This window comes from Thermobia domestica, chromosome 1 (genome assembly GCF_964235325.1).
Source record: "Thermobia domestica chromosome 1, izTheDome1.hap1.1, whole genome shotgun sequence".
Lineage (NCBI taxonomy): Eukaryota > Metazoa > Arthropoda > Insecta > Zygentoma > Lepismatidae > Thermobia > Thermobia domestica.
The window spans coordinates 282,833,837-282,860,865 of NC_137454.1; the positions used below are offsets into that span (position 1 = coordinate 282,833,837).

The 27,029-nt window shown below is 36.2% G+C and overlaps 1 protein-coding gene across 3 annotated transcripts in view; it reads left to right on the forward strand.

The window, feature by feature from the left end:
* Positions 1 to 27,029, forward strand: part of tipE (temperature-induced paralytic E) — a 285,481-nt gene that overhangs the window by 21,059 nt on the left and 237,393 nt on the right. For all 3 annotated transcript variants that reach the window (XM_081726629.1, XM_081726633.1, XM_081726636.1), the window contains exon 2: positions 16,056 to 17,187. In XM_081726629.1, coding sequence (XP_081582755.1) covers positions 16,292 to 17,187 — 896 coding nt within the window. In that variant the 5' untranslated portion in view covers positions 16,056 to 16,291. The remainder of the gene's footprint in view (positions 1 to 16,055; positions 17,188 to 27,029) is intronic.

The window sequence follows — 27,029 nt, forward strand, 5'->3', positions numbered from 1 at the left end:
GCTGTGACTACATTACTTCAAAATTGAACTTGTGGAATGCAGAGTATGAGTGTAGCTCAAAGAAAATAATCAATAAGAATGGTCTTGATTCGAAGCTCGGACTATCCACCTAGGAGTAACTTACATTAACCATTCACCTAAGAAACAATGACGGACAGGGTTTGGCACTACTTTATCAGATGGTCTATCAAATGTAACTTAATTAACACAATAGTAACAAATTTTACTGCCTTAAAAAACTGTTCTGAACAAGAGGAAGTTCATTATGCACATTGTAACTAAGTTACAAGAGGATTATATCCTATCTGAACGGCGAATCCACCGAGTCAACTTTTGGAATATCCCATTAAGTTTGTTTTCAACGCAGCTAAAGGAAACATATGTAAATGAGCACATAGAGTTCTCCGTAGCAGAATGGATAAAGTCATGGTGCGATAACCACAAGGTTCCTGGTTCGAAACCCGTCTCGGAAGCTGTAAATTTTCTTAATTCTTAATTCCTCAGTTCTCAAGATCTTTCTCTCCCTTCGTAATAATCTGATGTTCTAGAAAGAGTTCTCCACCTTAATTCAATAACTGCCTAATGTGATCCTCGCAGTTCGAAACCTTCCCTTCTTCTGTTTCACAAAATCACAATTTTCGTCATAATACGAATGCTGTCCGATCATTTTTTCCTCAACTCTAAATCTGTATATATAAGTCATCCCTCTCTGTCTCCATACTTGAATCTCTTCCTCTTTTTATTCCTCTCTATGTCGCCCAGGAACTCATATGGCGTGAAATCAAACCTTCGACTCTTGAAACCAAATGTAGGCTCTCTGGTAATGTGTTATCGTAACTCGATAGGTTTGTTGCTAAAATCAGTGTCATTTGAGATTTTATTCGGGGGGGAAGGGGGAGATTCTCCGCCGACAGAAGATTTTCACTTTTACTATAGTGCATTACTGTACATTTGATCAAACAATATGTATTTATGAAGCTCAAGGGATTGGAAATTACACCCTCCTGTCCTGCCCAAATGACGCCCCTGGAACATTTGCTTGCAATTACTGAAAAGAACTTAAATGAATCATTGAATAAACATTCATTTCTGTCAGTAGATATTCTTAAGCTCTGTGCATGCACTACAGACTTTTGGAAGCACAAAACCTCCTGCCGTTATTGCAATTTCCATAGATTTCTTAGGGAGCATATTACTAGATAGCAGTCTTTAAAGAAGGGAAAGAATGAAAATAAAGATATTTATAAAGCTATGGGAATATTGTGTGACTTTTTTCTTTTTTAATTTAGGCTCTTAAAAGATATTTCAGAACAAACGAATGAAAAAGACTGTTTTAGAGCTATAACATTGTATACTTGATTCCAGCTTTTTCATCTGAATGTAAAGAGTGTACTACGTCACACACACTGTTTTAGACAAGGAGAGGTGGAAGAGGGGAAGAGTTGGATTGAATACTAGAAGCATATAATCGATTGGGACATGTATTTCTGGATACATAAGAAAACGGGACAAGAGTTTGTTATTAATTTGGACTTAGAATTTGTGTAACGATTTCTATGCCGCGAACTGTACGATGCAAATTCGCGTATCACGCTTAAATAGCTGTATCAACCATGTTCTTCTTTAGTGCATTATGAGACCTATATCTCAAAGAGGTTTATTACGTTTTAATTTGAACACCCAAGAATCATTTTCGTCAGTGTTTGCAGCCTAAATATATTTTTCGAATAGTTTCTGTACCATTGGAGGTATATACACCAAACTTAACATAAACATAATTCAATATTGTAGAAAAGATACTGTAGATGTACCCGTCTCCCAAACTCCCAGGTTCGTCAGTATTGCCAAGCACTTTAAAATATCTCTTTCCTGGATAGTTATATAAGCCTTTGTTTAACTTAAACTAACCTTAGTACATAAATGACTTTCAATTAATATTTTTAGATTTGGTATGATTTTTAAAGATTCCTAACTACCAAAATTTCAAATTGGGCGACACGTTACTTTCGGGCTGCTTTTAATTATCTGGAGGTTATAACTTAATAACTCTTATGAGTGCACTACTTCCGTATTTTCATATTTTATATAACTTCAAAAATTATTAGTTTTATATAATACATTGAAAGTTTTCTTCGTTGAGTGTCCTTTTCATAATGAACGATAGTTTTACTAAAACTAACATATTCGAAACTAGTTTAATTCTTATTTTATTACTATTCAGTCCCAAGATCTGTCAACACTAGACTTTTTTCAGTTTATAGTGTTGTATTACCACTGAACGTCTTGCTGTGTCAGTTAATGCTTAGGCCTAATAGTTGTATGAACCTGTGTATATGTTAACAAGTGTTGGCGCATTATTCATATTAACATAATGAGTGAGTGGAATGACAATGAAAAACTTCCAAAATTCATGGCTCCCAGATAAAGAATTTAGCAAATGAAATTAAGAATTGAGGATCAACAGTGAAAATTCAGAATGAAACATTCACTTAAGCAAACAGGGCCGGCCTTAGGTAGTGCGGGGCCCGATTGGAAACATTTTACGGGGCCCCATGTTTACAGATATATATATATATATATATATATATATATATATATATATATATATATATACACGAGGGGTGGTTGAAAAGTTTTGAGCCTTGAGGAAACTATAAGAAGTACATATTTGGTAATACCTTTATTTTTTCAACATAATTCCCTTGAGCAGCAACACACTTGCTTCAAGCGTGCTGTAGTACTCTTATCCAAGCAGAAAAAAAGTTCCTTAGGTTTTGACGGCAGAAACTCCTCCACAGCTGTCATTATCACTTGCAAAACGTCGTCCTGCTAGAGCGTTTTTTAGATTAGGGAACAAGTGGAGGTCTGATAGGCCAGATCTGGAGAATAGAGTGGATAAGGAACGAGTTCAAAGCCGCATTCATAAATAGTAGCCATGGCAACTGCTGATGTGTGGCCGGGAGCATTGTCATGATGGTAGAGAACGTCTCTGGAGATCATTTGTGGCCCTTTTACTTGAATTTGGACTCGAAGTTTTTTCGAAAGGTCACTGTAGTATTGTCGTCTGATGGTATGACCCCTTTGCAGGTAATCAATGAATATCACACCTTGGGAATCTCAAAAAACTGAGGCCATCACTTTACCAGCGAAGGAAATCACTTGTGCCTTGTTTGGGGTAGGGGAGGAGGGGTGCTTATATTGTTTGGATTGTTGATTTGTTTCTGGCTGGTAATGGTGTACCCAACACTCGTCCATAGTGATGAATCGGCATAAAAATCGTCCACATCACGTTCTAACAGTTTCAAATTGTCCACGGATAGGAGATATCGAGTACGTTTTTGTCCTTGAGTCAGAAAACGTTTGAAAATTTGAAAATTTCATTTTATTTTTAAAACGGGTAAAGGTATGAAAAACAAAAACACGTTAACCGACACCGGAGGAAGTAGACATTTATTTGAGAGTATGGTTATCATGGTCGTCATCTTGAAGTCAGTCATCTTGTATCTCGACTTTTTTAAATAGGAAGAGAGTCACGTAATATATCAAATCTTTGAAGATCTTTTTGAAAAGAATTCAAGTCAAGGAAACCTAATGCACGCTAGTGAGAATATCGTAGGTATCTACTTACGAAAGGTATAATCAGCTTGAAATCATTATCAACTGCAGACAAAATGAAATTGTGATGAGACGATCACAAACCTTAAGGAACTGATAGAAGATGGATGACATATTTTCGATTGGATTATTGAGTTAGAAGACAAACCTTCATAAGCAGCCACTTCTTCATTATGCACTAATTAAAAAAAAAGAAAGAAAAATAGTATAAGTATACATTCGGTTTTCCTGACTTGGTTTTTTAAAAATAAAATCACGGGATTTTTCGCAGGAGAGGGCAAAGTTTGTCCTCTGGTTTTGTATTTTTAATATAGCTATAATAAGCACTGGCTCAAATCCCGGGGGGTTGAGAAGGACGTGTCCCCCCAAATTTGGAACTGGGTGCTATCCCGCCCAATAATCCGATTTGAAATGTGTTTTTTGAAGAGAAATGTGATAATTTGTGTCCGACTGCCATAAAGGAAAGTGAGATGAAATTGATGTCCCCCCAGAATAAGCCTCTGCCCGCCTTTCAATATTCAAGACAACTGTACTTCTCTCATCCCCCACAGCATAAATATAAGCATTTTCAACTTCATAAATATTTTGAACATCGCTCAAAAAAAAAAAAAAAAAAAAAATTATGAACGGAGCGGTCTTACCCGTCTCCCTCAATGTTGAAGTCAGATTTGCGCCGCTGAAATAAGAGAAAGGATATGCAAAGATGTCACACTGAGGCTGATTTATTTGATACCATCTCGGCATTCGCGGTAGTATCAGATTACATAATCAGTAAGAACCGGGAACTTTTACTTAGTGGGGTGTTCAAAATGAAAGAGGGTGTGCACGCAGTATAATGATATAGATTTTTACACAAACTCAAAGAAAACAATATTTTACGCCCAGGGGTATATGTAAGAGAATTTGGGGGTGTTTGGGGGTTAGCACAATACTCCCTGGACGTAATATCTATTTTTACAACAGAAGTTGTAAAAAAAGAAACTATTGCAGCAATAAATTCTGAAAATTTTTGCTTATACCTAGAAACTTAACACAAACTATTCATTTCCTTGTTAGGGACAAGCCACACCCTCCCTTGTGGAGTCTATGGAGGTACTTGTATTGTAATATGCTGTTGTATGTACTTAACCGAGAGTAGCAGAGCCGTCTTAACGGTACCATAGCCACTTGGCCGGGTGCCCCGCGAGCAGAATGGCATGTATTAATTACGTGTATTAGGAGCAAAATTTAGTCATAGAGACCACAACAAACTTGTTTGCTCTGGAACATAATATGCTGTTGAACGGCACTGGAAGATAGATTAAACCGGACAGTAGAGGAGACGGCACTAGCGCGAGGCCCCCTTAGGCGCGTTGCCCGATTGGGAGAAATCGGTCCAATCGGCTTAAGGTCGGCTCTGTAAGCAAACATTTCTCCTTGCAAATCAGAAAGATTGACCATTTTATACAATTACCATTTGTCCAGTTCATTGCACACTGAAATTCTACTATTCCTGTCGTAGTATAGGGTTTGCCGTAACACACCAACGTCAACAGTTAAAAACCCTGATCTCTGCCAACCAAGACATCTGACGTGTATAGGCCTACTTATAATTATTAAAAGTGTACAGCTGCAAACTAGTTCATTTTTATGTTTGAGCTATAAATATTTCAAATCCCCTACTTTTAAAGCACAACGTGGGGAATGGGAGGGGTGACATTTTAAAATAGTTGGAAATATCGATAATAGTGTTGAATTAATAATTTTCGGATGACTGAGATGAACAGAGACAGTTTCCGTAAAGTTCAAATTTATACCTGGGGTGGAAATGGGAGGGGGTGAGCTTTTAAAAGTAATCGAAAATGATCAGTGTTATTGTTGAATCCATAGTTTTGAGGGACGCTAAGATGAATAGTGGTACTCTCGATACCATTTAAGAAGAAGAAGTGTGAAGGCCCGTTTTGAGTTTAATTAATTTAAAAAAAAGCAAAGTTGTTTGGCATCCAAAGCTGTAGATTCGAGTATAGTTTTTCTAATGTTTTTTAAAAACAACATTTCTTACAGTACCAATGATATAGGCGCGCGCAAGAAAGATTTCCAGTGTTATTTTTCATGTTCTTACACTTTTATAAGGATTTTGTCATGATTATGATTTGTTATGATGATCGTGTTACAATTTTAATTTGTTTTGTCCATATTTATTTTTTACACTGCAAGTAAACATGACTTTGTAAACTCATGAACTTCAAAAGTATATTTCGGGCTGCGGTGGCTTATTGGTAAAGCGTTCATCTCCGGTGCGTGAGATTCCTGGTTCGATTCCAGTTCGTATCATGTGGGCATTGTGGGACACAAATAGCGTGTGTGCGTGGTTTTCTCAGGGTTCTTCCGTTATCTCCCATTTTCTTTATTCCAACAATCATCCCATCATCATTCGTCAGGCTGAGTCAAAGTTGCCGAAAGAACTTAAGCTAAGTTCGAATTGAAAACTACATTCAATATAAGTGAATAATATAAAGTGAACATAAGATAAAAATATAAATGAAAACAGCAGTCTGACCCAAAGTTGTCTGAAAGCAGTTTCAAGCTTCTCTTTACTTTTAACATACCACTGTTACCACATGGTTCTTCCAGAGGAAGCTAATGCAGCTATAACAGTCTACTTCTTTCGTCAGCTCACTGACAACAAATTATGGAGAAAACTCAATGTTTGCGTTGGATACAGGAAAACACTTTTGTTTTATATATATATATATATATATATATATATATATATATATATATATATATATATATATATATATATATATATATATATAATACCCGTTCGGAGAATCAGTGATTATTATGCGTGCCCTGAGGGCAAACCCCTGGCAGTAGTTAAAAGAACTATAAATTTCACATTCACAGTTCAGTGATACGCTTGTTGAAAACTCGTAAGGTAATAGCCAAACGTAAAAAAAATGGGGAAGTCGAACATTCGGAAGCATTTCAAACGTGAGAAGAATGCTTTAACTTCGGAATATGTATACTGCTTTTCTGTGTATACTGCCTTTCTGTATGGAAACAATACTGGTGGTCTATGGTACCACATGAGAGCAAGATATCCAACTATAGCTTTTTTTAAAATTTGAAATAGGATATGAATAATAAATAAAAAGTTTGTCAAAATGTTATCTCATTGTACACGACTAGCAAAGTTAAGAACTTTAACGGATTCTTCTTCTTCTTTCCGTCCATCTTCTCCTTCTTATATTATTTTATTTTGTAAATTATTAGTAGCGCTTAAATAATATGAAATTGCTTTCTACAAACAGTTCACGTAAAGAAAGAAAAGATTAAATTACCTTACGCATATTTCTACATTTGAAATTACCATATTATAAAGGTTTGTTTAAATAATAATTACAAAGATTCTAATTCATTAACTATTTTTATGTGTACTCCAATATTGTCATTAAATGTATGATAGCCGTATAATTCAACTTACAGTATATATATAGAAAGTGGAACCATGTGACAAATGTTTGACATTTCACTGCATTTTGAAATTATTTGTAGTTGTTAAATAGTGTAAAACTGCTTTGCAATAACACTACGTAAAGGATGAAAGGATTGTAGATCTTACTTCCTGCAGTTGCAATTACTGTTATAAAGGTATCATTAAATAATGAACTCAAAGACCCAATAAAAAACGTTCTATAAAAATCATAAAGTTTCCCTCGAAGCTACACCTACAAACTATATTAGAATATAATTGCATTATATAGGTGCCTAATATTAGGAGTTTCGAAAGTCTTTTCTTTCTTTCACTGTCCTTAGTTTCAGAATCTTTCCATGACAACCCAATTGAGAATGTAGGCTTAACACTTGCACATATAGTGGGGTTAGATTAAAATAACGTTTCAAATTTCAATAGTGTATCTTTGACGTCCTTCCTACCACGACATTAAAACATCGTTGCGATCTCACTAATCTAAAGCAATGTGGTCTTACAACAAGTGTTATTTCATTGAAAATACTGGAACAATTCGCGAAGCTCCTGTAAACCAGCCGCTGCACACAATTGGAAATATATGCTATTTAATGTTTATAAACATGCGGAATGTAGATGGAAGAATTCTTGAATTCTCATTTTGAAACAATTTTCCAAAGGTAGTAAGAGTTAAATACTGCCAACCTTTAACTTACGCGTTCTCTATATTCTTTCTCTTTTTTTCTTGTTTTTTTTGGATCAAAAGACCCAATATATTTCAGGCAAAAATTTTCTTATAGCCCTAATACCTCGAGAACTACATATAGTGTAGCCAAACCAAAACTAACAATTTACTCAGTATGATGTGCTTATTCCGGAAAAAATATGAAAACTCGATTTAGGGGCCGTTCAAAAATTTTGTGGCCCCTGATTCAAAAAATTCAAAATATTTCTTTGAATCAAACATTTTCTTGTTCAAACAAAGATTTTAAAACATGGAAATCAAAAGAAGGATAAATTTCCCAGATTATGCGGTTAAATTAAAGCACTGAAATAATGTTGTTATAGAGTTAACAAAATATTTCAGAGTTTAATAAATCCCATTAGAGACTATACAAGAAAATCAAAGAATAATTGACAACCTTAACTTTCTTAAGTTCGCTGCGAAAAATGTATTATCCACTTTAGTTTGACCTTGACTATTATTCCCTACCTTAAACATTCACATTATAGAATTTGTTCAAAATTAACTAGTTATTTAGTTTCCAACAAGTTTCATGTCAAACAAACATGAAATTGGAAAACAGTAATATTAGACTTTTCCACCTTTTTAATTTTCAAGATTGTTGTTTACAACTATTAAAATCAAGTAATCAAAGACAAAACGGCTGTAATATTGTTTAAATTGAGCAATGGGCACAAGAATGCATTAATTTATTATTGTTACCTAATTGCATATTTTTTAAAGTGTCATACCCTTGCCGGAAGATGATGGATGGTTGTCAAGACATCAATCCGTTAGAAATACTTAAATGACTAATTGTATATTGTGTGTCAGTTTGTTGCTGTTCTTAAAAGAGTAATAATTTAAGTGCTAACATTTTCAAATTCATGGAATTCCTTTATTGATTAAGCAGGATGAAACATGAAAGTTGCGTTTGCTTTCCTCCTTACTTATCCCGTAAGATTGTCGAAAATGTTTCATAGTATGTAAGCTCAAAAGTTGAGAGGTCGCAACCGTAGACGGGCACTTTGCATTAATGAAAGGTTGGGATATTAGCATACTTTTCACACCGGCACTATAATTGCTTCATATTTTTCCAAATTCTACAAACACTAACTTTTATCCGTCGTACAAGGAGTAAAGCAATATACAGAAAACATCTCTTTAATAAAATAATGCTAATAAGCATTATGAAAGATCAAGCCAGTAATTATCCTTATACATAGACCGAAATCTTACTCTCCATCCCAAGATAGAAAAGGATTTCTCTTTAGTCATATTTCCCTGAAAAGCGGGAATCATCTGCAAAATGATAAAAAGGAAAATTTTCCGCAAACGGAAAATTTCCGGTAAACGATGCACTGAAATTTTCCGAAAGAGCAGGAAACGGAAAATTTTCCGGAAAAGCGGAAGACGGAAAATTTTCCAGAAAAACGGAAGACGGAAAATTTTCCGAAAGAACGGAGGACGGAAAATTTTCCGGAAAAGCGGGAAACAGAAAATTTTCCGGAGAAACGGAAAACTTAAAATGTGATTTATGGAAACCGGAAAATTATTTTTCCGGAAAAGGCCATCCCTAATTGGAACCGGATATTGTAGAAATATTCTTCCATTTCTTTTTAAATATCGATCCCTGTAGAGAAGAAACATGAGTAGATAAAGAACGACAATTTTTGCTATGGATTCAGCATGCAAAACTAAATTAAATCTCTGCTCTCTTTTTGAAGCAGAAGTTGTAGACACTAACTATGATTTCAGGTAGGATTTGATTAGTGTGACTTGATTTTAGCGTCCGTTTCAGCAGCCAGGATATATGAGGCGTGGCCTTACGGCTTAACGTGGATTCCAAACCACATGAACCATCGGAAAGCGAACCCAGGTTTACCATGTCAAAGGCAAGTACACTAACCGCATAACTACGAGGAGACTCAATATCATTCCATGTTTCAATATTGATAGAGAGAAAATGGTAATAGACAGTGAGCAACTGTTTCCTAATATTGTTTTGTGGTCTCAAGAGTGGATTTAATCACCGTTAACTCTTACACTTACACTTTGTTTGAAACGGAAGTAATGGAGTATACAACTTAACTTTATTACAAGCAAGAAAAATTAAAGTTTATGTCGGTTTAACTTTGGGTCGGAAAGCATCCGTATTTTATGCAATTACGTTCCGAATGCGTTCAATAACATTTTCGTTTGATTCATCCCGAATCTTCAATTTACGCACAGCACACTCCTTCACTTTCAATATTCCATCACTTCTGCTGGCTGTTACTTGACAAAATATATATTTTTCTGGATTATATGCATCTGGAAATTTATGTTTTATCGATGCTACAGGCCCCATTATATTAATTTACAACGGCAAGATAGCTTCTGTGGCGTTCTTCAAGACTACGTGAAAAATAGATTGAAAAGCAAGTTGTTATAATTCAATGATTCATAGAGGAATGTGTTTAACATAATACTGAAAAAAAATATCTACAATGTGTGGACAAGGAATATATAGAGACAAGTTTCTATAGTACATAGTAGAACTGATTGGCAATCGACACTTCTTATGAAGCATTCTGAACATGTTAAAAATTAATGTTTGACAATTTAAACATAACCTATATATTATTGAAAGAAACAACAAACTACGATTTCACAATAATTTTTTATAATAATTTAATATTCCCTTCATAATAAAGGGAGCGCGGTGGCTCAGTGGTAGAGCGTTCACCTCCGGTGCTTGGGGTCCCTGGTTCGATCCCAGCTCGCGCCGTGTGGACTTTGTGGTGGAGAAACACCGTGCTCGTGGGTTTTCTCGGGGTTCTCCCGTTTCCTCCCACTTTCTTCATTCCACCATTTCACTCATTTCTCATTATCACCGTCTCCTTTAGCCTAACCGGCATAACCGTGGGACGTTAAACTTAAAGATTTCATTTCATTTTTTCCCTTCATAATAAGCACTAATGGTTGGCGTCTCGACATGTCAGAAAATTTGGCAACCCCTTTTTTTCACATGCAAACATGTCAATAATCTTTAAAGACAATTGCACCTAATTCCCAAGAAATGCCGTTACCATCTTTATTTTGCCTCTTCTGAAAATTTGATTGATTGAGTGATTGATTGATTTTGAGTTTTACGTCCCGTTCAGCAGCGAGGCCATATGAGACGTGGACCTACTGATTAACGTGGAATCCGAACCACATGAGCTCCCACCGGGAATCGAACCCGGGTTTCTGAAAATTTGAGTAGTCTAACTACTATTTTTGTACATACTCTAAACTTTTGACAATTAGTAAAACACGCAATAGCTTTAGTCAAATAATAAGAAAAATAAAACAAATCATGAAATTTGAAACGCTTCTAAACAGTCTATATCTCCCAATTGCCCGTTTCCGTTCCAGCACACTCTTTGGAAACTAGACCGTCCCTCACAGTGCGTTAAGCCCACACTGAGAATCATTGGTTTAGAGCTGCGTTCCTCACTGGTGTGCCGCGGAGTGCCTCAAGCAAATCGATACAAAATTATTAATTCTATAGCAACCAAATTGCAAGACATAGGAAAGAATATATATTTGTATTTCATATTGCTATGAACTTCCACAACGGAAAAAAATTACTGTAATTGTAATATATTATTGTAAATACATTACTGTGTAGCAGATAGTATTTCGGAAAAACAATTTTATTTGTCGGAGTCTCATACACAACAATGTTGAGAAGTATTTTCCTATTCTTCAGTTGATTTCATTTGATTGAGTGAGGGGCCCCTTTACGCATTCTCTCATACAGTCAGCAGAATTAAATGTCCAGGAATAATTAAAGTGAATTGGTCATATAAGGAATGATCGAGGTTTGAAGCTCAAGTACTATTGAAAATAATAGTAGCATAGGTATACTAATGTTGCATAGGTATTATTTAAAAATTGCTACATTACTATTATTGAATAATTTTAGACTTCATATAATATTTATAATATGTAATGTATATTAACCATGTTAATAAATTATGTTTCATACTGTGTTACTTTTCTGTATATTTTGAATGTTGAAAAAAGTATTTGTTATCAGTATGACCATTATTGCTTCTTTATAGTTGCAGACTATTTCGTAACTTGAAATTTTAAAACATCATTCAATCCTTTCGACAAAGCAAACATATATACAAACTACCTACATTTGTGTTTAAAAGCATAAGAGATTTATTTGTTCGTTCGTTATTTAATGATCGTCCTTCTTAGTGAAAGGTTGGATACAGTTTTCGAAAAAGAAAGTGTATTTTTAAAAACCTGAGTCCTTTGATTCATTGCAATTGTTTTCTGTTTTTTAATTAGAACGAAAACTAAGCACAATGATTTACCACAGGGGAAAACCATATATCGAGCTTTCTCAGTAGATCAGTAATCACAGAAAAAAATATCACGGTATTTTATATTAACAAATAATAATAATGATACTTATGAGTGTGCCGCAAGTTGAAAAAGGTTGGGAAACGCTGGTTTAGAGGAACTGACTGTGATACTGACCGCTACTTGCTAGAAGCGATTATAAGAGGGAAAAAATCGTTGAATAAGGATAATCAGCACCTGATAACGGACAAGTTCAATTTAAAGAAACTGGAGTATCTGACTGAAACACGAAAAGGGAATTGAAGTTTCGAATAGCTTTTCGGTTTTAGAAGGTTCCAAATGCATAAGCGTTAAAAATAATTCCGTTAAAATGTAGGATAAATTTCAGCAAGAGAAGAAAAGAACTAGCTCTCAGAAATACATAGAAAAAAATCATGGTTCAACCAGGAATACACTGAAATGGTGAGGAGGGAAAACAGGGGAAACTGGCTTGGCTTCAAAATCCGAAAAATAGAACTAATGTTACACAAAATTCCACTAACATCGGAAAGCGTAATTTTTTGAATGCTAACGTTATTGAATTTTAAGATAACAGTAAAACAAAATACTCGTGACATGTATAAAGGCATCAATGAACTTAAGAAAGGCTATCAACCTAGTGCGTATACATGAAAAGCTAATGTGAAAATTCTCACGAACACGAATAGTATTTTGAATATGTGGAAATATTTCTTTGATAATTTGCTAGATACGCAGCTACAAAATAGCTTTCGTGGAGAAAGTGAAATGCAAATAGAATAGTATCTTCTAGAACAAACCGAATAGAAATGAAAATTGCTATAAAAATTTAAAGAAAGAAACCACTCGGATATAGACGAAATTCCGTATTAATTCTGAGTTAATTTTTGCTGAAGGGAAGCAATTGTTAAAAGGACATACTCATTCGCCTCATCTGACAAAAGAGGGAATTATCACAGAAGTACAAAGAATAATAGAATTGTTCCGATTCACAAGAAGGACGAAAATACTGTTGGTAATAATTGTCGAGGCATCTCTCTTCGGTCAACAGTCCTATAAAATCCTCTAGAACATTCTATTCTAAATCCTATAACATTTTGTTAGAAGGAATGGATCTATATGCAGATGAAGTTATTAGCAATTATAAAGATAACTAAGAAAGTTCTCTTGCTTTTTCACCCACCACTCTCGAACATCGATATGTCACGTACCTGGAAGATCAAAAGACGTACCTGGAAGATCAAAAATAGTCCCTATCAGCATCGACGATCTTCTGTCAACATTCTGAGAGGCCATAGATTCCTCGCGGTAGACCTTGGTGGGCCGTGAAGCGAAGAAGGTATCAAGTGCATTTTGCATCTCTACTAGGGATTTGAACGGGCGTCCTCTAAGGTGATTGTCCAAGAAATGGAACAGTGATAATCGAACGGTGCAATGTTTAGGAATATGGCGGATACAATAGTGTCTCTCGTCCAAGGCGTTGAATGTGTCTCGGTTCATCCTAGCCACGTGGAGCTTAGCGTTGTCCTGCAACAGGAGGACCCCTTTCCGATTCAGAAGTTTTGGCTCCGGGATTTTGAGTTTTCTTTTGAACACAGCACAACTACTGACAGTACACAGTCACATTGAGACTCTCAACATGCACGATGCCGCAAGCAGTCCACCAAACACACAGAAGGACCTTGTTCTGGTGTAGTGCTGGTTTCTGCTGTTTTGGAACCGTTTCATGGGATGCTAACCAACGATGACGGTTCCGTGGAGCTTCGTACAGGACCCACTTCCCATCACATGTCAACAACCTGTCCAGAAATGGTTCCTTCCTCAGACTAGATAGCAAAGAAATACAGGTGTCTGCTCACCTTGCATTGTGACCTGGAGTCAAATCATGTGAGACCCATCGACCCAATTAATAATCCCAGTTCCTCAAATGTCTGGCTATTGTTTGCCTCAATTGCTGCCTGAAGATCTTCATTTTGTACATGTGCTGGTCTTCCGGCACGTGGTGCGTCTTCGAGTGTTTCTTCACCGTCCTTGAACTTATTAAACTACCGCTGCACTGTCTGCGCAATCACGACACCATCACCAAAGGCCTGGCATATCTTCCGCCCTGGTTCAGGAGCGTTTGATGCCAGTTTGAACTCATACAACATACACGCCCTTATGAGGCTCTGTGGAGGTCCCATTTTCTCTTTGCCCATATGCAAGTTCACGGTGTAACTGAACTGTCCCAATCAGGTAGTATGTTGGATATACCCACACCAACAATTGAACTTCGCTTCGCTTTATCCCTATTCGCATTCGATTCATAGTGTGAGGGCCAATTGAACACAGACCTTCACAAAAAGCGACAGAACTTTCTTGGTTACGATTATGTCATTTCAAATTTAGGTGAAATATATTAATTATTGACTAGAAATTTACCATTTGTATAATATTCGAGAAAAAGTCACTCCCCGGTACGTAAATTATTTGTTTATTTCAGAAAGGCCTACAACTCGGTTAAGATGGAAACATTGTGAACGTTATTCGCGAATTTGATTTCTACCAGAAAAGCTAGTTAGATTAATAGAGATATTTGAAAGAAGCTTAAAGTAAAGTTCAATAGGGGAACTACTGCACTTATCCACAAGCTTACAATTCGAGAATGGCCTGAAACAAGGAGATTCATTGTCACCATTATTGTTTTGGCATACGTTACAAGAAAAATTAAATACACCAAACAGTACCCAGAGCTGGATGACACTCACCAAGTTGTAGCTTAGGTTGACAATATCAATCTGTTAGGTAAAGATATGGGGACAATTAAAATCAGCGCACACGTTTTACTAAATGCTTGCAGGAGTATAGGAGTAGATGAAAAGAAAGCGAGATATATGGAAATAAAATATCAAGTAATACATTCGACAAAGTGGACACTTTCAAACATATAGGATCAAAATTAAGAGACGAAAACCTTGTGCAGACGAAATTAAATGTCGACTAAAAGCAGAGAATTTCTGTTATTAATCCATCCAAACTTTCTTGTCTTCTCGAATTCTGTCGAAGAATGTGAGGGTTCAAATATGTAAGGTGATGATTATGCCTGTTGTGTTGTACGATTACGAAATATGTTCGCTTAGTTTGAGGGAAAAACGGAAACTGAAACCATAAAAATTAAATACTGAAGTTAATATTTGGATAGAAGAGGGACTAGAATGGAGGATGGAGTAAAGTTTGTAACAAGGAACTGTGTAACTTATACGGTTGATCATCTTCTGAACAAACTACCGAAGAGTTTTGTATTTTAGAAATTGATCCCTTCACCTCCTGAGAAGCTGTTTTTTCGAAAATACTGAAACACACGTTCTTCTATTTTCAGCTGAGAGTTTAAATAACTAATTTCACACCCCACCTTATCTATTCCAATCATTTTTAAATAAATAGTTCGAAAATTTATTATTGTAGAATTATTTCCTTCTTTCCCCCTTCTTAGGAGTGGAATTCTTGAAAACGATCATATGGCTCTATGTATCTCAAATTAGTAGCATAAAAGTAGCCTTTGGAGGGAGCAGTCGCTCCCACCTTGCTTCCAGTAAGTCTGCCCCCGAAAGAAATGTGTTATTTTTTGAACGAAATTTAAATTTAAAATTACATTTTCTTGAAGTATTTGCGAGGAACATTATTCTTTAAAAAATAAATAAAACTTTCGTGATGATGAGTGAATCTCTTTTATTCTTGCATATAATATAGACTATTTAGTATTACTTCTTATTTTATATGACTTTTTTCCTAATATATTGATCGAATAACATATTTGTTGTAATACTTATGTAACAAAGTTAAATATATATAAATACACATATGTGTGCATGTATTAGTATTGTATAAATGGACTAACATACACATTATTTATTTTCTCAGGAATGTACAGTGGAAAATCTGAACATGAAGAACATATGATGTCCAATATTTTTAGGACCATTTATGTTCATCGAGAGAAGAACACTTAGAGTGTACTACTAGCAATGTGCCAATATATTCAACACATTGTATCAGGTGCTATATTATGATACAACGAAATATCCTTGTTGACATCGTGCGGTAGGGGGAGTTTCCATTCCTTTAGGTCAGCTTTGAATGAATAAGTGTACTGGACCATGGAAGAGCCAGCAGTTGAAAAACAAACGACCAAAGAAAAGTTGCTTTTTTATACGACAGCCTTCTTCATCCTCCTCGGTACTTTCAGCCTCTTCGCCTTTCTTTTCTTGGTGCCTTTTGTAATCGAGCCTGCGTTCAAGACCATTTTCATGGAATTTGACACATCACCTACTATGTGTGTAACAAAACACACGGAAGAGAAATCTGGCATTACTAATTGCACTTGGACCTCTTGCCGTGAAGGATGCACGAAGGAGTTGTTCAAATGCATTCAAATAACGGTAAATTATAGGCTCAATATGAGTATTGACGGATTAGTAGAGGAGACTGGCGAAGAAGGAAATGCCGAGGGAGACGAAGGGGATGAAGTAAGTACAGACGAGTCTGTTCCAGCAGAATCTGAAACAACCAGAGACTTTGCATTCTTAGATCCATGGTTTGGCCTTGACGAAATTGGCACATTCAATGAGTCGGATTGGTTCATAGGAGCTAGATTGTTTCCCAATGTAAAAGGTTGCGGGTATCCTCCAATGTTAGAGTGTAAAACATTTGTTGACAAATATAAGGGAATAGGTGCAAATTATACATGTTATTACAGTAAAGTTGATCCCAAGATTGTGATTACTGAGCTCGACATGCATCAAGTGTACATGAACTTGGTATATTCAATGGCCATTCCCATTCCATCCTTTATTATTTCGTGCATCTACTTGTGGATCGCTTATTTTCATATTTACAACGAGGATGACGAAGAACCTCTAGAGACAACTATTGTCCCGAGTGAGTCTGTGCACAGTGATGCTAACAAAGACGTAGATGGACAAGTCAAGGCGTCAGATACCGAAGAAACCAAGGAACATGCGACCACGCCAGACGCCAACGCTAATGGTGCAGGGTAAGAATAAAATTATTATTTTCAGTTACCTACTTAGTAATGAGTTTGAATTTTATAATAATTTTAACTAATTTGATGTTGATTACGAATATTTTTTACATAATATTTGACTTTTTCTAAATATGACTACCCGAAACCTTTGGTTTCAGAAAGACATCTTCTCAGTGTGAATAGTACTTTCCTGAAGACGAAAGAGAAGTTCTGCTAATAGGCATTTTGAAATATCATTCTAGAATTAAACTTGGACAATCTGTAAATCATGTATTATGACTTAAACTCAAGTTTAGCTTCTCCACAAACCGTGTTTCATGAATATGAAGACTTCTTAAATTTGTGTCTGATGTTGTGGACAGACACTCACATTAACAAGTATTTTTTAAAAGAAGATAACATCAGTGGAAATGAAGCCCTCGTTCATTGATAGAAAAATAACCGTCTAAAGGTAACATGTTAAGTATTGTTAAAAACGAATGTTTTTTTTTAATTCATTTTAAATGAGGAAAGAGATACACATTATTATGCATTTACTTTTAGTTTGTCTACAAAGGCGGCTTTAGGGAGGTAATGATATTCAATATGTGCCACCTGATGTTTCATGAACGCTGGGGCAACATGAAGAATATAAGCAGAAATGTTAACATGTGCTGAAACTTGTGCAGAAATGTTAATGTTTCGGATTGCATTAATACATTAAAATCGTACGGCTCTCATAGGATCATTTTGTAAACTCAACTGATAACCTTGGTATCTTTAACAAATAGAGGAAAATTAAATAGACTTTACAGCTAGAGCGCCACAAGATGAAAGTAGATTTCTCCTGCTCAGAATCTAACATGTAATTTGAGTTCTCGTGTAACATGGGTTCCTCTTAAGAGTCGGTCGGGTAATATCATTGTTCTAAATGCACACACCTCAACAGAAGGTAAGGATTATTATATAAAGGGTAGTTTTCACGAAAAAGCAGAACGGGTATTTGACCAACTTTCGCCATACCATATGAAAATTCTATTAGAGGATTTCAATGCGAAAATAGTCCGAATGAATATTTTAAAATTGATAATAAGGAACGAAAGTATGCATAATAGTCCAGTAACTAAACCAAAAAAGGCCTGAATTGGAAAGAAACAGGGGAGAGATGAAACAATAGTCTAAGTTTAATGTCCTAGTTAACACACTAAAAGTCCCCGAAGCTCCAGGCTGTGTAATCGGAGTTATGATGTCATCAATATGGCCGCAGTAAGAATTTCTAACGTAATTTTTAAATGCCTATAAACTCTCACGAAATCAATGTAGAAAGGTCATTTGTGTACCAAATTACAAAGAAATAGTCGAAAAATATTTATGTAACAATATCTTACATATATTTAACATTTCTTTTGAGTTATATTAACCAAAAGTAAGAAAATGCCATTTTTTCAATCTTTTTTAAGTTTACCTATAAATAACTAGGTACTTATGCAATAAAATGACAATTCTTTTCATTAGTTATGTAATACATTCTTATAGCTGTAAAACGACACCAGTACGTTTTCAATATCATTAATAGTAAGGGAGGTATGTTAATTTATTTACCACAAGGTATGATTATTTACTAGCCAGACTGCACACTGGTGATACAACTTTTTTATGTTAGAACTTTAAGGAACTATATTTTAAATCCTGCTGAATACTTGTTAGTACATATGAATATTCTCAAGGAATAGTAAAATGTCTGTTCTAATCATAGTACACATCTCAACATTTTTTAGAAATAAGTCTAGTATTTCTATATCTAATATATAGCGCTAATTTGAATTTGAAAATTACGTGAATGATAGGGATGCATTCCCTTTTTTTTCTTATCAACTTTTCTACCTGGTTAAAAGTAAGACACAAATCATTTGAACAAAAAATAGCCATTATTGACAATATTACTTTCTTATTGAACCACCTAATAATGGTGCATTATAACTAACAATAATTAATACATCATGCAAATAAATGAATAAAGAGCACTGAACGCCAACATGGAATACTACAAACGATTAGACTTGTTGCATTATGAATAATGAAATGTCTTCACAAATTTGCTATTAAAAGCATGTATCACATCTTAAATGCCTGAATCATCTTTCTCACGAACAGATAAGGAGACTTCTGTAGAGAAGATTCATAATCATCATCATGGAAATAGGGAATATTGGAGTAGCTATACTCACTAACATTGCAATATCCACAGAGAACGGAATACTGTAAACTAAAACTACAACGACAACGTTGTTCACATCGTTTCACACTTGCAATATATTAACTTTAAGATGAAGTCGAGAGCCGAAGGTTCTTGAATTCAAACTAGTTCCAGGGAACCATTTTTGAAGACCCATCTACATGAAATGAGTAGCTAGTCGTTGCTTCTCCACTGTTGCACCTGAAGATAAACACGTTTTGAATGCTTTCTTGCTGCTGAAGATGTTGGGAAAAGTCGAACAAGTTCCATCTGATCTGAGAGATGATAGGACGTATTACTACTGGTTTTAGGAAATGCTTATATCGAAGAGTATTCAAAGACGTCGTTGCTTTAGAAGCGCCATACTAGGCCAACAAAAATTGCTCGCCTTCTTCTGTTACTTCTTAAACACACTGCAAAAAATACATAAACTAGTTTTAGACACAGTAGGACACAATACACATTACTGACACTCTTTGAACGCCTACAGATGACATATATTCACCTCTTGTACACCCAACCACAAAAGTATCTGCCCCCCAAGTGCTCTAATTCCATTACTTGGGGTCCACGTAATTTGCAGTTGTGAGAAAACTTAGACAGATGCTACCCAACTTACACGTAACTTTTCTCGACACTGACAACAGTTGGTAGCCCTGATCCAGGTGTTTATCTAGGTAAAATTGTAAAGTAGGTGACTAACGAAACAGTTTTCCATTCTAAGATGAATCTCTATGGTTCGGACCGTGTTTTCCAAATAACACATATATTTATCTTAATATTGTTGTGTGTAATGTATTATTTCTTTATATACTGTATGTTTAGAGAAATAAAATACTCACCACGCATGAATCAGAAAATGCTTGGAAGTAGCTGAAAATATCAAAACTAGAACAACTGCTGGAAATAAGTTAGTAAATGATTGCCTTGATTGGGAGTATGCTCTCAAACGGGTCGGGTCAGGTCAACTCGGGTCGGGTTGTCGGGTCAGCTCGAGTCGGGTTACGGGTCGGGTCGGGTCAACTCGGATCGGGTTGTCGGGTCGGGTCAGGTCGGGTTGTCGGGTCAGGCCTCTCGAGTCGGGTTGTTGGGTCGGGTCAGTCGGGTCAGCTCGGGTCGGGTTATTCGGGTCGGTTTGTCGGTTCGGGTCAATCGGGTCAGCTCGGGTCGATTATAGGGTCGGGTTGTCGGTTCGGGTCACTCGGGTCGGGTTGTCGGGTCGGGTCAGCTCGGGCCGGGTTGTCGGGTCAGGCTACTCGGGTCTGGTTGTCGGGTCGGGTCAGTTGGGTCAGCACGGGTCGGGTTGTCGGGTCGGATTATTCGGGTCGGGTCAATCGGGTCAGCACGGGTCGGGTTGTCGGGTCAGGTCAATCGGATCGGATCACGGGTCGTGTCACTCGGGTCGGGTCGGTCAATTCGGGTCACGGGTCGGGTCGGGTCGGTCTTCAACCCGACCCGACCCGACCCGTTGAGAGCACTAATTGAGAGACCTTCTCCAATTTTCCTCAATCCAACATCTTTTTCTTTCTGGAGGAGAGAAGATCTTGCTTGTGACACTGAGTATGTATTGAAATTGAAATTGAAACATTTGAAAAAGTTAGAACCTAACCGGGATTTGAACACGGGTCCGCCGAATAGAAGTTCAATGCGCTAACCACTTACCTACCGCGTCACTTCATCTTTCATCTAAACTATTAGCTAGCTAAAAGCAGTGCATGTAAGACTATACACAAAATACTCGTACTAATACTCGTATAAGGAGATGCTCCTTATGAGTGTCACAATGACTTACTCAAAATTTCCTTCTTTAACTCAAAAAGAAGTGATATTGACCTTCGTCAATGAGGAAAATATCACGAAACGTTCTTTAAGATGGGCTACCTCATCGTTTTTAACTTGTCCCGATTTACATTACTGCAATTCCGGTTCTTCCTCACCGTAACTTCTAATTTATAAAGAAGAAAAGCCGGCAGACATTATTTTCGCATTCTTTGAATTGCATCAACAATTGTTGAAATAGTGTGTGCTATGTTTATCTAAGATAACTACCAGTTTAGTTTCTTATCTTTGTATGAATAATTGATGGCATAGTGTGAAAGCAAAGAACTGCCATTTTAGTGATCAGGGTTCGAATCCCAACGTGGCATTTATTATTTCTTCTTTAATATATGGTATTGTTTAAGTAATTGATATTGTAATTCTGTTATTCCTTTATTATTATTATTATTATTATTATTATTATTATTATTATTATTATTATTATTATTATTATTATTATTATTATTATTATTATTATTATTATTCCAAAGTCGAGACTTGGCTACATATTTTATATTTTATGAATTTTGTAATTGGATTTTACGTCTTTTTGTTGAATAATCAACACACACTATAGAAGGGGACTTGGAACAGGGAAATATCATCCTGTTGCTTTTTATTTGTTTACTTGCATGCTACACTAAGCATGGATACCACACTTCACCTTTCTATATCTACGGGAAGTATTCTAAAGGTTTTGATGATCATAAGAGAGTAAGTGATAAGTGATGAGATCAATGAACTTTGCGTATTAACAACATTCAAATATCAGGTTGTCGGAAAAGTCATGACGTATTTCGGTAAAATATGAGAAATGATGATTTGTGGATATACTAGAGTTAATCTGATCATGCAATAGTTATGTCATGAATAGCTAAGATGTTGAGCGTTTTGGGTATTAATATTGCTCTTTGTGTGGTTTGGTTTTACAGATTTGACAACACATAGAAAATGGAAGACCAAAAATTGCATGTTCTCCATATTTTATTGTTGTACTTCAGGCAAGGGAAGAACGCGCGAATAGTGTTTGTGCTTTCTATTGTCCTAAATGTTTCTGTGTTTTTGGCCCTGTTCTTAAAGAGTTACTCTAAAAACTGTGAAAGTGAGTAAAGAGTCCACGTCAAATCAACAAGTCATCCGACTTCACCATCTCAGATTTTTGTTAAAAAAATGATGCACAGCTTTATTACAGCGGGAGATAAAAAAAATCGCAAATATTACCTCTCTCCTCCTGAAAGTGTCCCCATGCAGTGTGTTCAAAAATGTTTAAAAAAAAAGAATTTTTCAGTTACAGTGATTATTAAAAATTGTCATAAAATGGTTAATATGTGCACTAGAGACATGGAACAAACACCATTAGAAAGCTTAAAGATTGCTCTACAAGTTGTATTATATTGAGAAAACCTGTAAAAGAAAAAAGTAACAATTGAAAAATTCAAATTAAAATGTGAATTTTGAATCCCCATGCCGTAAACGTCGCCAATAGCTAGTAGCCCACTTGCCGGTAAATGTCGATCGTCACTATAGCGACGCGTAGAAGGATTACCGCTAGTGTGTCACTGGCGGCAGGGTTTTGTCGAGTCGAAAGAGATATCTAGAGTAGGGCTGTTCCGATAATCGAGTAATCGATAACAATTCGATAAAATTTCAAAACCGTTTCGTCGATAAAGAATTTTAATTTTATCGAATTATCGAACTTTCGAGACTTAAATTATTTGAGACTCTCCAAACGTTTGAGACACTCGAAGTGTTAGAAACATTCGACGAATTTGAGAGACTTGAATTGTTTGAAAGCAGCAAATACTGAAAGATCTGGAAGAAACAATACAATTGAAGTTATCATAGGTGTAGGCCTACTATGTACTACATTATACGCAGGGTTTTCATTTTAAAAGTTGCCTCCCTTGAAATGAAATAAAAGAAGAGTTCCACCCACATGTCTTTAAGGCCAATGTTTATGCATGTGCAAGAGTTCAAGTTCAAGAGTAAACCCAATTGACGGATTGATATAGATGGAATGAGACAAAAGCACTACTGCAAAACAGATGGACAATTTATGACAGAAGAGAGAGAGAAAAGGTCCTAGTGTGCATGCCTACAAACAACCAAGCCTTCTTTGCGATTTTTGTGTCCCTTCTAAAAATACTCTGATCACGAAACTCTTCTACCAATGAAGGGAGTGGGGAAGGTGGCAACTAGTCTTATCAGAATGTTTGTTGACTTTCTTCTCTTTCACAGGTGTTCAGGATTACTAGGTCTACTGATTTTTTTGTATTGCAATTCAGAAAGTGAGTTTTTTGGTGTAAACTATATTGATGCATCATCATGTATCCTACTGTAAAATTCACAAGCGATTGTTTGATTGCATATTAATATTACAGTTCAACATAAAGACTATATATGATTCCCGGTGAGAGTTCATGTGGTTCGGATTCCACGTTAATCAGTAGGTCCATGTCTCATGTAGTCTCGCTGCTGAACGGGACGTTAAACTCAAAAGTAAATCAGTCAATCAACAAAGACTATATGGGATAAGCCCTATTTCATAAGGTGAGATTCAAAACATTACTGTGACTTTTCCCAAGCGCAAGCACCTTCATTGGAATCGAAACCGAAACCATACGAATATTAACCACCTCGCTTAGCTCTAAATTAAACTAAAAGTTTGTTTCACTACGAATAAAAGAATATATCTCTTACAGCATGATATGCCAGCTAATAATACAGAAATGAGAGAGTCCTATCCCAAACACTCTGACAAACATAAGATAATGAATAAAATGAGCCCGGAGGGAAAATGGGATAGAAGAGAGAGAAACGCTTCAACGTTATTTGAATTAGTGGCGTACGCAAAGGGGTTTCGGGATTTTAACCTCCCTTATTTAAGATGATAATGGAACAATAAACATTAACCACAAACACACAAACACATACACATACACATACATACATATATATATAGAAATTAAATCTTAATTTAAATGTCCCGTTCTTAAGATCCTAACGAAAGTAAATGATAATGAAAGAAATTATATAAAAATGAGAGGAAGCACCAGAACCCCAAGAAACACAATGTTGTCCACCACGAACTCTTATGGTATGGGTTTGCACCAGGAGTGACACTCTACGAAAGAGACACAACGATTCTTCCACCAATAATTAATACAACTGATAAAAGACATCACTGCTGAAATACATCGGGCAACCGCGGGGGCGGTTAAAGAAAATAATAATAAGTACGCGTAATCCATTTGCTTTGAGTTGCTCTGAACAAACATACCTCCTGCTTTTCACCCTAACAGCACAAGATGTGCTAGGCATATGCCATTTAGGTGTCCCAGCTACGTTTTAGGTATCCGACACTTGGTACATGTGGTAGTGATGTGCTAAGTATGTACTTCAGTTACCTAAAGTTTTAGGTGCTTGTTACACCTAATTGATATTTGCGACTATGTACCACAAATGTAGCATTTATGTATATACCTGGCTTAGAGTCGCACTGTGATAGTCATTTGTTTTTATATCGTCACTTGGGACATATATCTTTCATGTTCGAGGTACTTCCTTTAGGTGCATACTTTTTCAGATACTTATGACATAATTGATATCTGGAACGACGGACGAATGACAGTCAAATGTTTGCATTTGCTCATGCGCAGTAACATGCAACGGTTTCTCGCGCTTTCTGCTCTACTTTCTGCCCTTCTAATACACAATCGCTTAGAAAAAAGGAATAACAGATGCAACAAATTTGGGAGATGAATTTAGGAGAAAGAAATGACATAACTAGTGAATAAAAATTAAGATGAATCTTTCATATATGTGTGAACAGTTAATTGTTTAGGTAGTTAGGGATAAAGAATTGTATTTATTTTAGATGCCAACTGTCGCTGATCATTTGAAAGTGAATATGGAAGAACCATGAAATAAAGTAGAGAGACGCGTGTCAGTTTGTTCTAAAAGTACATGGCGAGAGGATTTTATCTGATTCCAAACGGTTATCGTCGAATATACAGGGTTACAAGAGCACTCTGATTAGCCAAATTAAAAAGACACCAAGGATTTATCCCTCTACAAGCGACGTTATCTTCATCGCCTTCATGGCCAAGTCGGAAGAGTACGAGCCTAGTAATAAAAGCGTTGGTGGTTCGCGCCCACCTCCGGGTACTTTTTTTTAAAAAAAATAAAGTGTTTTTTAGACTCACCTTAATGTAAACAAATTACGCATAAAGGTGATTTAACATATTTTGGGGGAGTAATTTTTGCTTACGATATGGGGAGGAACATATTAGATAAGTTCAACAGGTACATGTCAGGCATGTGCCTAGGGGCGGACATAGACAGTGACTATCATTTGCCATCCATGTGATTTCTCTCTCAGGGGTACATAAGTCACAGCTGGGCACATTCCCATGTACCTGAGGGAAAATGATAGGCATATGCCTGCTATGTAATTGTGCTGTTAGGGCACTGTTTGTCGCTCTCAATTGCATGGCAGAGTTACTCTTTGAGAGGTGCTTATCAGTGCCTCTCCATTTTTCACATTTCTCAAAATACTACGGAAATTAAATAACCTTATTTTTTAGCTTAATGTTCCACTTTTCTGCATCGACGTTAAGCGAGACGATGTGGAGATAGATGATAATAGAGGAATGACGAAATTGGGCGCAAACGGCATAGCTCCGAAGATAAAGCCACGCACACAGATGAGAGATTGGATCGAACCAAGAGCTCCACACGGCAATAATGAGCGCTTTATTACACGCACCACGGCCTAACACATTAAAATTTCCCTCTAAATGTCTTTATTACTTACAAGCAAGGGGCGCGATACCGAGACTCGAATTGCGCAATAAGAGTTACATATACAGAAAGAGAATCAGGTAGTTAGTAACTTACCAAATTATTAGCTGCAGTCCTCCAGTAGGGAAAAAGCTATGGGACTGTAAAGTTCAGAGCCTGGCGTACGAAAACCACACAAAACTTAGTATTTTGCTTGTTCCTTTTTGTATAGACAAAAGATAATTAACTCTAATGTATTTCCATCACAGAACATGATGTTTGACATAATAAAATCTGTATGAGAAGAATTGTCAGTATTGCCATCCATAGAAATTACAGTGTTGCCCGAATAAGAATACCGCGAAAAGCTTGGTTTACAGCGAATGAAAGAGTGAACACAACTGTGTTTTGTGACATCATGTTTTCGTGGTTCGCACAGAAGTACGTTTTACATAATACATTATTTAGTTTGTAAGAATCAAAGTAGTTATACTTGTATTAACATTCCAGAATATTATTTAAACAGAAGTGCAAAAGCTACCAAGAGAACACTAGTATGAAGGTGCTTCGCAAAGTAGACCTCACGATAAACCTGTGAAAATGTCATTCGGGTTCGAATCGGTTTGTTCGTTGGGCATTTATCGTGAGGCATACCGACAGACAGACAACACAAATGCCGAGCATCGCGAATCGTAAAACTCGGTTCGTGTTGTTAGTGATATATCATCCAACGCCGTGATTTATCATACAAGCGGGATATATGGACATCGCACCGGAAGCATATAAGACACCAATTCAGTACTGTTTTGACTCCCGTACCACAGAAATGTGTTATCACTGCGCGTCGCTGGCTATCGTCCGATGTGCATATTGTACTAACTGTTTTTGTTTGGATCGTTTGATACTTTCTGCTCTTCATATCAATTGTGTGGCTTAACACTGTCATTTACATAGCTATCTCCCCTTCCCAAACAAATACCATTTGCTATTGCACACACAAACAGGTTATTCCTTCTGTTTGCCATAGACTCTCATG